Source organism: Lissotriton vulgaris, chromosome 2_1 (assembly GCF_964263255.1).
Source record: "Lissotriton vulgaris chromosome 2_1, aLisVul1.2, whole genome shotgun sequence".
Taxonomy (NCBI): Eukaryota; Metazoa; Chordata; class Amphibia; order Caudata; family Salamandridae; genus Lissotriton; species Lissotriton vulgaris.
The window spans coordinates 1,068,916,852-1,068,931,419 of record NC_141687.1 but is presented as its reverse complement, the minus strand read 5'-3'; the positions used below and the strand labels follow the sequence as shown (position 1 = coordinate 1,068,931,419).

Here is a 14,568-nt window from a genome sequence, read left to right as displayed (position 1 = left end):
AACATAGCTACTTCGTGTCCAGTCCTTTACAGCCCGCCTGGGAAGAAATTGCCTCATAATGTAAAGACCTGCTAAAACTGACATTCAACGTAACCGGTTTGGGAGACTGTAGCAAATCTATCTTTTCTGCATGGTCACCCGAGATTTTTTGCCTTTTTCTGGACTCTATTTTTGCTAGTTTTCAAACTCTGTGCACCTTGTGTGGACTGCACCACTTATGGTGCCATCCACGGTGTTGTCCTATAAAACATTGCTTCAGGTCTACCATATGCAGTGTTACACTTAGGATAAAAATTTCGTATAAATAAAAACATAAAATTAGGATGTGTAGCATATTTTTATTTAAAAAAAACATTCAATAAACCCATAGTGTATGAAAAATCTGAAATTATTCGAGCCCATTTGAATGAAAAGATGTGACTTAATAAATGTTGTATTTTTAACAGTATTTACATCAATTCTGTAGATGATCAGCTGGAACATAATGAAGAAACTGAGGCTTGAAAAAGGATCTTTTAGATGCTGACAGTGTTTAATTTGAGGCAGTGGCTTTCGGTGCTCGGCACCTGCACTTTGTTAACACTGGCACTTATGACAGACTGCCACATGTTGGCGCTGTTTGTCTAATACTTTTAACAGATTCCGATCTTTAGAAATTATACTAAAGCAATGCTTCCCAAAATGGTGGAGGGTCTGGTCAGTCTGCTCACCAAAATATCTTGCAGAACACAGTGTACAAAATGTCCCTCTCTGTAGATTTGAGTGTTGAGGTAGTAGTGCTTGGTGAATGCATGCACTGACGCCCATGTTGCAGTCTGGCAGAAGTCTAGAATGAAGCACCCCTTGCCAACGCTGTCAAGGTGGACTGAACCTGAAGGGGGTTGCTTCTTCATCGGGACCATATCCTGGCTGTCCTGACTCATTGTGGGGAGCTGCAAGGCTTCAAATGCCACTATGTACAGAGTAGCCGCTATGATCCAAATATACCTGACCTTGCTATGATTTCAATGACATTGCCACTGCAATATCGCCTAGATCATGTATTTAAAGGCGCTTAGTTTAATGCTCGCTTAAATGGACTATAGTGCTTCAAAATAACTTGTGTGAAATTAATTCCCCTAAAAACGACACACTTATTAATTTCTAAGATAAAGTAGTGGGGCTCCTCTGTCCCATAAAAAACATATGTTATATATTCCTAAAAGGAATTATTCATTAATCTACTGGGTGTCAAAGTAGAGAAAAGGAGGAGGGGAACTCGCATATATGAAACTTCTCATTTTGACTTATTATGTCTTTCATGGCGTTTTTCTCTAGGTCTATTGAAATTTGTAAGTTGCCACAGTCAATATTAACAACCTGCTGCCATTATGCTTAAAAACACACGCAAGTGACATGCGTTCATGAAATAAACTAGAACTAGTCAGAACTGCATATTCATATCTTGAGTAAGCAACAAAAAGAATAACAAAGCTGAAATTATGTGTGGAAAGAGTTGTTTTGAAGGTGAATGACACGATGTAAATATATCTAGTCAAATAAAATACATTTATAAAACTGTCGGGGTATCCAGCATCATAGCAATTCTAAGGATAGCATAGCAATTGAAATAAGGCCATTATTCTATTTTTGTATTTGAATTCCTCCATATTATGGTGGAACTCGGATCCCTTCAAAGATCTAGATTTCATTAATTGTTATCTGTTAAAATTTTCTTTTGCAACAAGCGAGTTAGTGTCCAGATTTTTAATGTCTTATTTGTGTTTTTCAGTCTCTAGCTCGTGTTTTTGTCTGTTCTACAAGGAAGGAACCATTTGATACCCTCAAATTAGATCATCTGTATTGCAAGGTGCCAAACATTTACAATCAATTGCTGTGGTTGCACTGAAAAATAATCTTCAGCTGTCTCATTGCCAAACAATAATTTATAAGTTATTCTGTTTAAAAGTCACTTTAAAGCACTAAAACTATTTTGAGGGATGCCATTTGGAGCACCAGCTATCTTGAACATGGAAAAGATTACGTACAATTTAACATACTTTGCGTTATCCGGCCATCTACTGGTTGGGTTCAGAAAACAGAGTTAGGGACACGCTGGCCAACACACACAGAACTCGGATTTTTGGTGGGGTCTTGTCTGCATCCAAAAACCCCATTATTAAAATTTTTTTTTTAAAAAAAAGCGTTGCCGTTTATTTGAAATTTATTATCGAGACTAAGAAGAGTCTCCTTAAATACGTTGTCAAGATACAGTGGCCCCAAGTTAACATTGACCTTTCTAACAGCAGTGTGGTCCTTGCTATTCAGTTATTGCATGAACTAGTAAGAATGGTGGAGAATAGGGTGGGGTGCCCCTGCTTTACAAGTGACATAAGTTAGAAGCTTAACCTCACCGACGCTTCCTTACGAAAATATGTGCTGTAGGTCTTTCATGTCTCCAAAGGCTGGTGGTAAGTTCAATGCAACTTAGCCTTTTCAAGTTCTACTCATGACTATGATATTTGGTCCCTATCACGACTGGCAGAGAATTTAAGGGCCAGACAAAGCAAAAATTGAATAAACTATGGAAATATCTTTTAAGGTAGATTTACTGAACCAAGAAAAAAAACATACACACAACTCTACAAAGTAGAATTCAACATCATTATCGCCTCTGTTTTGTAGTGACATATCTTGACAAGCCCGGTCAAAACTTTAAAACAGAGACAACATTGCTAAAGTTCTCGAAATTCCCAACAATTCAAACCAGGTAATCAGATGAGAAATTCAATTAAACCCAGATAGGCCTTTTTCCCAGCCAGTAGTATGCATGAGTACTATTGTTTTCCATGAGAAAAGATACATTTTTTCGGATTCTTCATTTGTTAGAAACTGAACATTGCACAGCTCAAACTGGTCAGTGAAAGGCAACATTATAAAAAGGTAAGTACTATTTTTCAACACTTACAAAGGTAAATGCCAGAGCAAGAAACAAGAGAATGTTGACAAACATTGCAATACTGAGAAACTGAAAGCTATCCGTCACATATTTACCTGCTATCTATTGGGCGCACCCATACATCAACAGGTCCACCATACCTAACTAACCACCTTTTAGTCCCTTGTAAAAAAGAATGAATTTCTTTCTGCTTTTGATGTCATCAAGGAACGTTTGTTGAAGCTGTTGGGCAGGCTGAGAGTAGCCTCAAACATCTCTGCAAATATGGCTGTCTTTACTGAGGACTGTTTTTTTCTAATTGGGACTTAAACGATTTTAGCAAAACCTCGAAGGACGGTCGGGGTTTGCTGGATGTTCCCAGTCCACAGACTGTTATATGAGGTCGATTCAGGTTTGAAGGGACCAGCCACCAGACTCACCAATGACTCTTTCAAATACAATCTTTGGAAGAGATTACTACATCACCCTTCTGTTAAATTTCAGAGACAATGTAGTTTTCAATTGATTTTGAATGAATATTTCATCTCGGTCTCCTTCAGACTGAACCATCTATGCACTGTGACTAGTACTTGTTACATTTCTTACAAAGGCGGACTGTTGTGGAGTGGAGATCTGTACAGAGAGATTGAAGCCTGTCTTGTCCAACATTTCTCTGAACACGTGGGGGTTGGGGGGGTCCATGAATAATCATCATGTGTCGCCTCTCTTCCTCTTCTTCTTGGACTGCCAGTGTTTGCCTGCTTTTCTCTTCCCAGCTCTAGCATCCTCTCCTTCAGCCCGATACTGATGCCTGAAACAAAAGGAGATTTATCGATATGTTGTCATGTGTTGATCAATCCACTGAGACACGCAGCAGATATGGGAGGGGCCTGAATCCCAACCATATCACTGGATTGTTTAGGGCTTTTGGTCTCGCTGAAGCATGCTACGGCACAAACTTCTCACAGTATACAATAATTAAATATTATGTTATTCACATTTACGTATTACACGTTTGTCAAAGGTATGGCCTTGTCCTCAATTCTACTAGTGGCAACAGATTTTTGACAGCAGTTTAACATGTGCCATGTATGTTGGAAGGAGCTTGGATTGTTAGGGTGCGTGGCCTGCAGACTGAACAATTGCAACTCCACAACCCACTAGCCGCCAAACAATTTAATTATATCCCGGTCCACAGCGTCACAGTTTCCTTCTACCTGTTTATAGTGAATTTGACTTATGCCAATTAGGTTTTAAACCGTCAAAAAAAGTAAAAACCAACAACAAGAAATTTGTAACAGGCAGCTTGTGCCGAATGAAACCTGCACAAAGAACAACTTGGGCACCACATTTAGAAGTCAAGGAGAAGACTAAGGAAGCTCTTCCTGCCATATCTTTTCCTGTACCACAAGACTCCCATTTGCTGGAGTGAAGATGACTGAAGTCAAGATCTTTTGTGGTTGTTGTTCCATGATGTTTTAGGTGTACAAGTTAAATTAAGCTCTGAAAAGCAACTAGGCTAATTGAGACTCAGATCACTCCTTCCACACTGTGGCAACCCCTGCACTTACCTGGATTGCCAGCGCCGGCCATTATTCCAGACCCGCCCAAAAGACGGGAGCCATCCATCTCCTGTCTGGGACGTGTGGTCGAAATTAGCCCCCACACGGTTGGGCGGTAATTTCTTCAGCTTCTCCTTCTCCTCTGAAAATATAAGAAAATGACTAAGTAGTGCAGACTTTAAAGCACAAATTAAAACTCACTAAATCCGCCCTTTCTGCGGCACCATTCCTTCATTAGCACTCACTACACAAACTCATTGACACACCATGCTTTCCATGTGCAGGATTCTCTGAGGTCTCGCATACCATGTTTAAAGTCCAGTGGAATGTCCATGCTTGCCTATTTATAAGGCTACCCGTTTCAAGGGAGCATTTACGCACACCACCCAAGTACAAAGGAATACATTAACCAGAGCTGCCACCCTATCTCATCTGCAGTGGTGCTCAAATGCAACTGTTTTTGTTGAAGTTGGATATTAATATTTACAACATTATTTTAACCCTTGTTTTCATACGTGCCATGAACTCACTGATCCATGCGGTTACCAGAATTCTTTTGTTCAGTACAAATATATCCTTAAAATGTACATTTTTTTTAAACACTGGGAAGGGACTTCGTTTCTTTAAAAAATGTATCAATAAAACAAAGACATCACCTCCAAATAAAAATGTCAACAAATAGAATAAAGTTCCTTACGTTGTTTGAGGAATTCCTCGTGAGAAGGCCCGATCTCTTGTGCTTGGTCTCCGGGCTCCTCGTCCTGCATCAGCCAGGGAGGCGTGGCACCTATAGAGAAGGCACAGGAGAAGGATAACATCTACTTAGAAGGACAAGGTGCTTCTGCAGACCTGTATGGCTGTATGGCTGTCACAGTCTACACTGCGAAGTTGGTTAATGGATTTGGTGATCTTGGTCAGAAGAACCTCCATGTATCCAAAGGAAACTGACTGTAGTAGTGCTCATCAGTTCACTAACCCTCCGCTCTGCCTAAAACTGCCACCCTGAGACGATGGCATGCAAAACACCATTGGCATAGCCAATAGGTCTCGCTTTTGGGACCTTACAAGTATTTAGTTATGCAGCACAACATCCTTGGTGCAACAACATCAACTGTTGCATGGCTAAACACTTAAAAGGTCCCAAAAGTGAGACTTATTGGCTGTGCCATTGCTTTTTTATATAGTAACTTGAATATCAGCTACGTCCTACTCCCAAATAGCTAGAATGTCAACCGACCAGAGAGAGATTTAGAGAGAGAGAGATTTAGAGAGAGAGATTTAGAGAGAGAGAGATTTAGAGAGGGAGAGAGATTTAGAGAGCGAGGTTTAGAGAGATGGAGAGATTTAGAGATATACATGTAATTATATTAAAAAATATAATAATTTATTAAGAAGAAAAATAATCAGTGGGAAGGGAAGAGACTGAAAAGCAACAGTGAAGAGCTAGGGAGTGGTGGACGAAAAGCAATGGAGAGGAGATGTGGCAGAGCAACGGAGAACTGGTAGGAGGACAAAAAGCAACAGAAGAGCAGAGGAGGATGACTGAGTAAGAGAAGGAAGCAACACGCAGGTGCAGCAAGGTCGCGGAGCTGGGGGAAGGGGAAATGAAAAGCAACAGAACAATGGGTAGTGGTGAGGGCAAAAAAAGCAAAAAGCTGGCAGGGAGGGGCAAACGCCCAAACTGTCCACACCAAACAATGCTCCCTCCTGATACTTTGCTGCAGAACTAACGGGAAACATTTAAAAAGTAAAGTATAAAGTTACACTTCAGGATGTAAAACGGGAGGAAGTAGATTGTACTCGTTATTTGAATTTACTTATTTTAGGAAGAACACTAATTAAATTGCAGTTTTAAAAGGCATATATTTTAATCATTGCGGCATTGAGACATGCTCATGAGCACCCTTGCAGTTTATTAGATATATCTGTAAACGCAAATGCTTTAAATTAACAACTGTCCGGGATGTAGCGTATATGACTTCGTGGCACCAAAATGTTTCCTTTGGTGTGCAGGCTGTAATGGTATATGTAGCGTGTCTAATATCAGTAAGCTTGGTCCCAAAGCAAGCACCAGTAGAGGCGTGTTTGGAAACCAAAGGCTTGGTAAGGGGAGGGAAGCATGGATTGGAGAGGCAGGCTGTACCATGCAGAGTTTAGCAGCCATGTTGGGAAAGAGACTACCAAGAGATCTGTAGCAGGAGCAGCTGAAGAAGCCGGGAGGCGGGGCACACGTATACACAAAGGAGGACTTGGTTTCAGATTTATCTTCTGCGATGGAGGGCTATATTTTAATTGAAGCATTAGCTTTCGTGATAACCTATCTGTAATGAGGAGGGGGACGTTTGCACAGGATTCCACTTGGGAAACAGTACCTCTTGTTTGCTTTCTGTTTAAACCGCAATATGATGCAGGCGAGAATAAAAATATTTGAATTTATTGCCCAGTACACACCTAACCGAAACAAAAAAGTGGGATTACAATCAAAACAATTCCTGTCTCGTGATTCATCGTGGTGACTATGAAAAATAGCCAGTAATGTGTGCTTGCGGGGACATTGGCAATCCCTTTAATACTTTTTTTGCATGTGAATGGCAGCGGCGACCCACTTGGGTTTTATGAACCACCAGTCCCAGAGAGCACTGCTTCAGGTTTTACACCTGTGCATAATTACTGAGGGTATTTACTGGTGCCTGCAGCTTGCAGTCATGTCACATGTGCTGCCACTGAAGAGGGCGTTGGCCCGAAACGCGTCTGGCAGGAAAGGGACTCTGTTCGCAGCTCGCGCCCTTGCGTTGGCATCAATTCCTACCTGTAAGTGCATCCCCACTTAGCGGCAACTTTTTCTTTCCATTTGTTTGCGGCCTGCCGGTCGTGGGGTTGCACTACCGCTTACAACTGCGGGTCCACAGCTGCCTTACTTGGGTAGCATTCTGTGGTACAGGAGGTGCCTTTACCTGCGGGGTGCTTGCGGGGACATTGGCAATCCCTTTAATACTTTTTTTGCATGCGAATGGCGGCGGCGACCCACTTGGGTTTTACGAACCACCAGTCCCAGAGAGCATTGCTTCAGGTTTTACACCTGTGCATAATTACTGAGGGTATTTACTGGTGCCTGCAGCTTGCAGTCATGTCACATGTGCTGCCACTGAAGAGGGCGTTGGCCCGAAACGAGTCTGGCAGGAAAGGGACTCTGTTCGCAGCTCGCGCCCTTACGTTGGCATCAATTCCTACCTGTAAGTGCATCCCCACCTAGCGACAACTTTTTCTTTCCATTTGTTTGCGGCCTGCCCGGTCGCGGGGTTGCACTACCGCTTACAACTGCGGGTCCACAGCTGCCTTACTTGGGTAGCTTTCTGTGGTACAGGAGGTGCCTTTACCTGCGGGGTGCTTGCGGGGACATTGGCAATCCCTTTAATACTTTTTTTGCATGCGAATGGCGGCGGCGACCCACTTGGGTTTTACGAACCACCAGTCCCAGAGAGCATTGCTTCAGGTTTTACACCTGTGCATAATTACTCAGGGTATTTACTGGTGCCTGCAGCTTGCCGTCATGTCACATGTGCTGCCACTGAAGAGGGCGTTGGCCCGAAACGCGTCTGGCAGGAAAGGGACTCTGTTCGCAGCTTGCGCCCTTGCGTTGGCATCAATTCCTACCTGTAAGTGTATCCCCACCTAGCAGCAACTTTTTCTTTATATATATATATATATATATATATATATATATATTACGAACAGATTTCTCCTTCCACTTCCACCAGAAAACCTCGGCGGCGAAGAAAGAGACACAAACCACTTCTGATCTCAGGCAAGATGTTTAATGTAACCAAACAGCAGTCGACAGATGACGCGTTTCGGGCTCAGGCGCCCTTGTTTACATAAAGGCTGTGTGTGATTAAAGCCATTTTTAAATAAAATGCCCTTCCCACTGGGGTCACATGTTCAGAGAACAAAACGATGGACATAGCGAAAAGACTACAAGATTTATGCTTAATCAAAATAATTTAGCTGTCCCATCAAGGCATAAATCATTTTTGCATAACCTTGACACTGTCATTCCAAATACATCGGTATATACATCGGAAATTTCATTTGCAGTATTGAAGCGTCATAACAGATTAAAATGAATTTACATTTTACATGAATTTAAGAACGCAAATTGCATTATTAGCATTTCGCCAAACATTCCTGGTTAAATCCACATACACTTAAAAAAGTGCAATAATACGATTCCAACTGCATAAATGCACATTGCTATACTCTGAATAGTGACTTCAGTGAAAAAAGGGGGATATACAAAAGAATAAGTGCATGAAGAAGCCGCTTTCCAGATTTCTCCACAAAACAAAAATACCCTGTGCAAATGATGTGTTACGTGTTAAATGTATTAAAAATAGCGGAAAGATACAATTACATCTTTCAACCTAACCTCGACTAGAATGAGACATAATACAGTATCTCTACCATAGTGACAAATATATATATATATACATATACACACACACACTCTTTTGTTGTTTCATGCCTTTTTGATTACCTTTAGTAGATTGTTTGTGCTCTGGCAGGCTTGTAAAATAGGAACGTTGTGCTGAAGAGCCCCACACAGTTGGAGACTCAAGCCCCGCTGGAAGTCACGCTTCTCTTCCTGCATGCGAGAAGCGAGTCCAACAAATTGCCCTGAAGAATTCCGAGATCACTCGACAAACGTTCTGTCATCCGGCAGCAACAAAAGAAAAACGGAGCTTACTTAAAGTGAAAAACGTATGTGCATTATAGACTTCAAGTCTGACAATGCTTCAGATGGACTGTGCACTTAGCTAACGCCCACTGAGGGGGTTGAATTAAATATAAGGAACCGGATATAAAATAATGCGTGCATCAGTTTTCTTTTGTGCAGCCCAAGAAGAAGGGGCGTGAAAGCCCTGAAACCCGTCAGCAACTTTAAAAGATATGTGGAGTGTGAAGGCATGCAATGAATCAGAGCCGGATGGCAGAACGTTTGTCGAGTGATCTCGGAATGCTTCAGGTCAATTTGTTGGAATATATATATATATATCTATATATATTCCCAACACGTTGTTCACCATCCGTTGCTCCTCTGCGTTACTGGTGCTTACTTGGCGCGCTGTGAGACGCGCGATTTTATTCCAAAACACAGGTCCTCTGTTAGCCGAACCACTTCCAAACGAGTGCACACAAGAGCCATCAAGGGGGGTTAAGGCAGATTTAAGATGTATTTCGCGTTTCAGCATGTCCGCCTTAGTCAGTGTCAACAACAACTTTACTCATGGTTGTTTAAATAAACAGTGCTTTGAATTCATAAACATAGAAAGTGTCAAGTGCAATCAAACAAAATAAACAATGGACTTGACCGTGGCAGCCATCTTGCAGTGGATCTTATCACGTCAGAACCAGTTATATACATTTTGCTACACATCCTTATTTCAATTGCTATTATGCAAGCAAATTAAAATTTTGTGGTTTTGATTTGAAAGTATCTACATAAAAATAAATCCTATGTAAATCATGCGTGTGAATCCATTTACTGCGCTACACATGTATAACGATAAATACATATTTATGCTGTCCTTTACTCGAACTTTTACAGCTGGCTACTGGTTGGCCGCTAGGTCTTCAATTATGTCCTGAATGGGCTAAATTTGGCAGCATGCCAGAAGTTTCTAAGAAGCTTTTCTTCCTGAATGGTATTTTTGTATCATAGGAATTTACACAGAACATATGGGCTATCTCTTTAGCGGAAAATAAAGTGCAAACATAAGGTCAGGATCTCATTACATGATTAACCTACATGAACCCACATTTCTTCCTCATTGTTGAGTCCCTTTGGTGCCTTTGTCTGCAGTTTGATAATATATTTAGATTCTAATGTGCGTAGTTTCTTCACATTATCTCACCCTCTTTCTGATTTGACAATTTGATCCAAACAGAAAAAGGTTAGGAGGCTACTGTTGCTGTTGTGCTCTTTCTCAAAGTGGCGTGCGACCGGATAATTATGATCTTTATTATTGATCGCTCTCAGGTGTTCGAGAATTCTTTTTTTGGTGGGGTGGATTGTACTCCCCACATATTTCTTGCCACACGGACAGATCAAACAGGAGACTGTGTAGTCTGAGTTGCAGTTTAAGAGTTTGGTAATAGGCACTTTAGCTTGTTTCCCTGGTACTATATAGTCTTTGACCTTGCAACTGTGTTTGCACGCCTTACATTTCATACAGGGGAAGAATCCTGTTATTGGTTTCTTTTTTCTGGGATCATAATGGCTGTTCACCAAATGATCCCTTAAGGAATTTCCTCTCATGTAAGTTACTAAGGGATACTCTGGTAGTGTCTTTCCCACTACACTATCTGATTTTATTATATTCCATTTTTTTCTCAAAATCATTTCTGAGGATTTCTCTGTGTAATTACTAATTAGTCTCACACTTCTGTCCTGTCTTAATTTTATCCCAAAGCAATGTACTTCTTTCTGTTTCATGACATCTTTGTTCCGCTTTTTCGAGAAAGCCACTGCAATACCCTCTCTTTCTGAATCTTTCTTTTGCCTGAACTATCGCCCTGTCACATTCTCTTGATGTTGAACAATTTCATTTCATTCTTAAAAATTCACCTACTGGGATGTTTCTCACTACCCTTTTCGGGTGACTGCTTCCTGCGTGCAGGATAGTATTTCCAGCTGTAATTTTGCGATACAGTGCGGTTTCCAATTTGTTGTTTTCGATATATACCCTTAGATGTAGATAAACAACTTCTTTAGCACTGATGCAACTGGTGAATTTAAGATTTAAATCGTTGTCATTCAAGGCTTTTATGTAGTTTTTACCCTCGCTCCTTGGACCACGCCACACGATGAAAAGATCATCAATGTATTGCGTCCAAAGAGCGATTTTGTCCATCCACTTCTCATTTGACCCCGCCCAGGCCACGTGCTTCTCCCACCAGCCAACGAAAACATTTGCGTAACTGGGGGCGAAGCACATGCCCATTGCGGTCCCCTGCTTCTGCAGGTATAATTGCCCTGAAAAAATGAAAATGTTGTTAGAGACAAAACTTGGCAAGTTCCATCAACATTTGATTGTGTTTCCGAAATTTTAAAGGCCTTTTGTTAAGGTAGAAATTCATGGCAAAAAGGCCCTTTTCATGGTCTATCGATGTATAGAGACTAGTGATGTCTAAAGTTATTAGAAGCATATCAGAATCCCAGCATGTTCCATCAATAATTCGTAAAAAGTCTTTAGTGTCTCTCAGATAAGAGTTCAAATTTTTGACCATCGGTGATATGACATGATCGATATAAATTGATGTATTCTCTAAGAGACTCTTTTTTGATGATACAATTGGCCTGCCCGGTGGCCAAGTCTTGCTCTTATGAACTTTGGGCAGATGATAAAACGTGGCCAATTCTGGATGATCACATTTTAGGAACTGCCAGTCCTCCTGATCCAGCGCAGTAAATGGATTCACACGCATGATTTACATATGATTTATTTTTATGTAGATACTTTCAAATCAAAACCGCAAAATTTTAATTTGCTTGCATAATAGAAATTGAAATAAGGATGTGTAGCAAAATGTATATAACTGGTTCTGACGTGATAAGATCCACTACAACGGTCAAGTCCATTGTTTATTTTGTTTGATTGCAATTGACACTTTCTAGGTTTATGAATTCAAAGCACTATTTAAACACCCATGAGTAAAGTTGTTGTTGACACTGACGAAGGCGGAAACGCGTTTGTCAACTTTCTGCAGAAAAGCGAAATAAATCTTGAATCTGCCTTAATCCCCCTTGAAGGCTCTTGTGTGCACTCGTTTGGAAGTGGTTCGGCTAACAGAGGACCTGTGTTTTGAGATATAATATATATATATATATATATATATATCCAAGAAAGAAGTGACTCAAACAGATAGATTCACCAAAGAACAAAAATATATTTCCACTACAACGTTTCAGCTTCCGCCTTCCTCAGGTAGTTTCAAGATGGTAAGCTCAGTGGCTGCACAGATGACAGCTGAATTTTCAAAAAGCATCATGAGTGAAGATTCCATTTGGAATGTAGAATCAATGCAGTCCTGAGAGTTATTGAGATATGCAGTAATCAGGTTGTATTGTCAGTAATGTTCAGTCCATCTGGATGCAATGATTTTAAACAGTACATCCAGAAGTTTTCCCTGGAGTCTAGTAGTTCTTCCTTTGAGACATGTTCCACGGGGAAAATCTTCAAATCTGATAGTGAATGATCCACAAGGTTAAAATGATTGGCTAGAGGCTGGTCAATTTTCTTATTAATTATTGCTGATTTGTGGTTCCTGAATTGTGTGCAGAGCTCATTCACTGTTTGGCCTACATATTGTTTTTTACAGCTTTGCCGTTGGCACTGAATCACATAAATAATGCATGTTGAGCGACATGTAAGATGATGTTTTTTGAAAATTCAGCTGTGTCATCTGTGCAGCCACTGAGCTTACCATCTTGAAACTACCTGAGGAAGGCGGAAGCTGAAACGTTGTAGTGGAAATATATTTTTGTTCTTTGGTGAATCTATCTGTTTGAGTCACTTCTTTCTTGGATATTTTATTTCTTTGTGGTTTTTTTTGGCCTCATTCCACCAAAAGCTGTACAAATAAACTTTCTCAACCCAAACCGTCGTGGGCGCCCTAGGGCTGATGTTCTTGCAATAGTCTGGGCTAACCCGCCCTGCCTCTTTATTCCGAGGCATTGTGTAATGATCGGACCGGAAGGGCCTTAGACCAGCCTCATTTCCCTTCCCCATTCCACCAAAGGATCCCACACCATACTATTTACATTTTGCCCCAAGCCAGATTCTAAACGCGCTGTACTCAATGCGGCCCGTAACCAACTTTCATACAGAGGTGGGCTGGGGTCCTTTCATAATTTGCATATCTCTCTACGCGTGATTAAAACAAGACTTAGAAATAACGCCCACTGTGCCCCTCTTAATAAGCTAACAAGATCAGTATCGAGCCCAAAAAAGACTCTAGCTGTATTCAGGCTTATTTGTACCTTAAAAATGCCCTCCAAGGCCTTCTCCACCATAGCCCAAAAGGGGCCCAAAATAGGGCAATCATAGAAAACATGTACATCGTCTGCTTCGACTAACCCACATCTTAAACAAGATGGGGGAGGATTCACAAATTTCGCGATTTGTTTGGGTGTGTAATATAGCCTATTGATGGTAAAGTAATGGTTTTTCTTCAGGGAGGCTGATCTAACATATTTATAGAGAAAGTAGAGAGATGTGTCATAAAGAGCAGCTGCTGTATCTTCCAACCTAGAGGTATTCCAGATTTGATACATTGGGGGCGCTTCCGATTACTCCTCCTCCAGCATTTTTCTATACCAGAGTCCCACTTCCTTCTTCATCGGACTAGAAGATTGGAGCTCAGACTCAACATCCCAGTTTCCACCTATGTTATCTCTCTCTCAGCGGTAAACCAGGAACAGATCTGAATGTACTTGAATCTAGAGAAGGAGTCCCCAATCTTCAATCTCAATCCAATGGTAAAACCCCCTCTGATGTTACTATATCCGACCATGTTATTATCCCTGCTCTCCTAATAGGAGGAGAGAGACTATCATTGAAACAAGACGGCAACCCCGGGGAATCCCAAATTGGGGCAAGGTCTGAGTAATATTTTATGCCCCATTTCTCCTTCACTCTGAGCCATATTATGCCATATGAGTGCATGTTTCAAAACCTTTAGACGCACCTTGTTATAAAATTTTGGCGCACCAAACTTATAGAGGAATCCAGGACCCCCCCCTCCTTCTTGTTCCACCATTGTGTTCAATACCCACCCCCAATTGGAGTCATCGGGGCTGGAAAGGAGACATCGGATATTTTTCAGTTGGAAGGCAAAGGAGTACCAGAGGATATCAGGAAGCGCAAGCCCTCCCTTCCTCAGTCTTCTTTTTAGCTTTTTCCAGGAGATCCTAGAGTTCTTATTCGCCCATATAAAGCTTGCTTTTTTCCCCTGAATTTTACCCACAGATTTATGTGGAAAGGTCAATGGAATCATATTAAATAGATATGTCGGCTTCGGCAAAATTAT

The 14,568-nt window shown here is 41.1% G+C and overlaps 1 protein-coding gene across 1 annotated transcript in view; it reads right to left on the bottom strand.

Moving 5' to 3' along the window:
* Positions 1 to 318: 318 nt before the first annotated feature.
* CENATAC (centrosomal AT-AC splicing factor) overlaps positions 319 to 14,568 on the bottom strand; it is a 124,354-nt gene continuing 110,104 nt past the window's right edge. The window contains exons 9-11 of the mRNA XM_086956747.1: positions 5,177 to 5,266; positions 4,489 to 4,621; positions 319 to 3,728 (exon numbers count right to left, since the gene is read on the bottom strand). Coding sequence (XP_086812873.1) covers positions 3,629 to 3,728; positions 4,489 to 4,621; positions 5,177 to 5,266 — 323 coding nt within the window. The 3' untranslated portion in view covers positions 319 to 3,628. The remainder of the gene's footprint in view (positions 3,729 to 4,488; positions 4,622 to 5,176; positions 5,267 to 14,568) is intronic.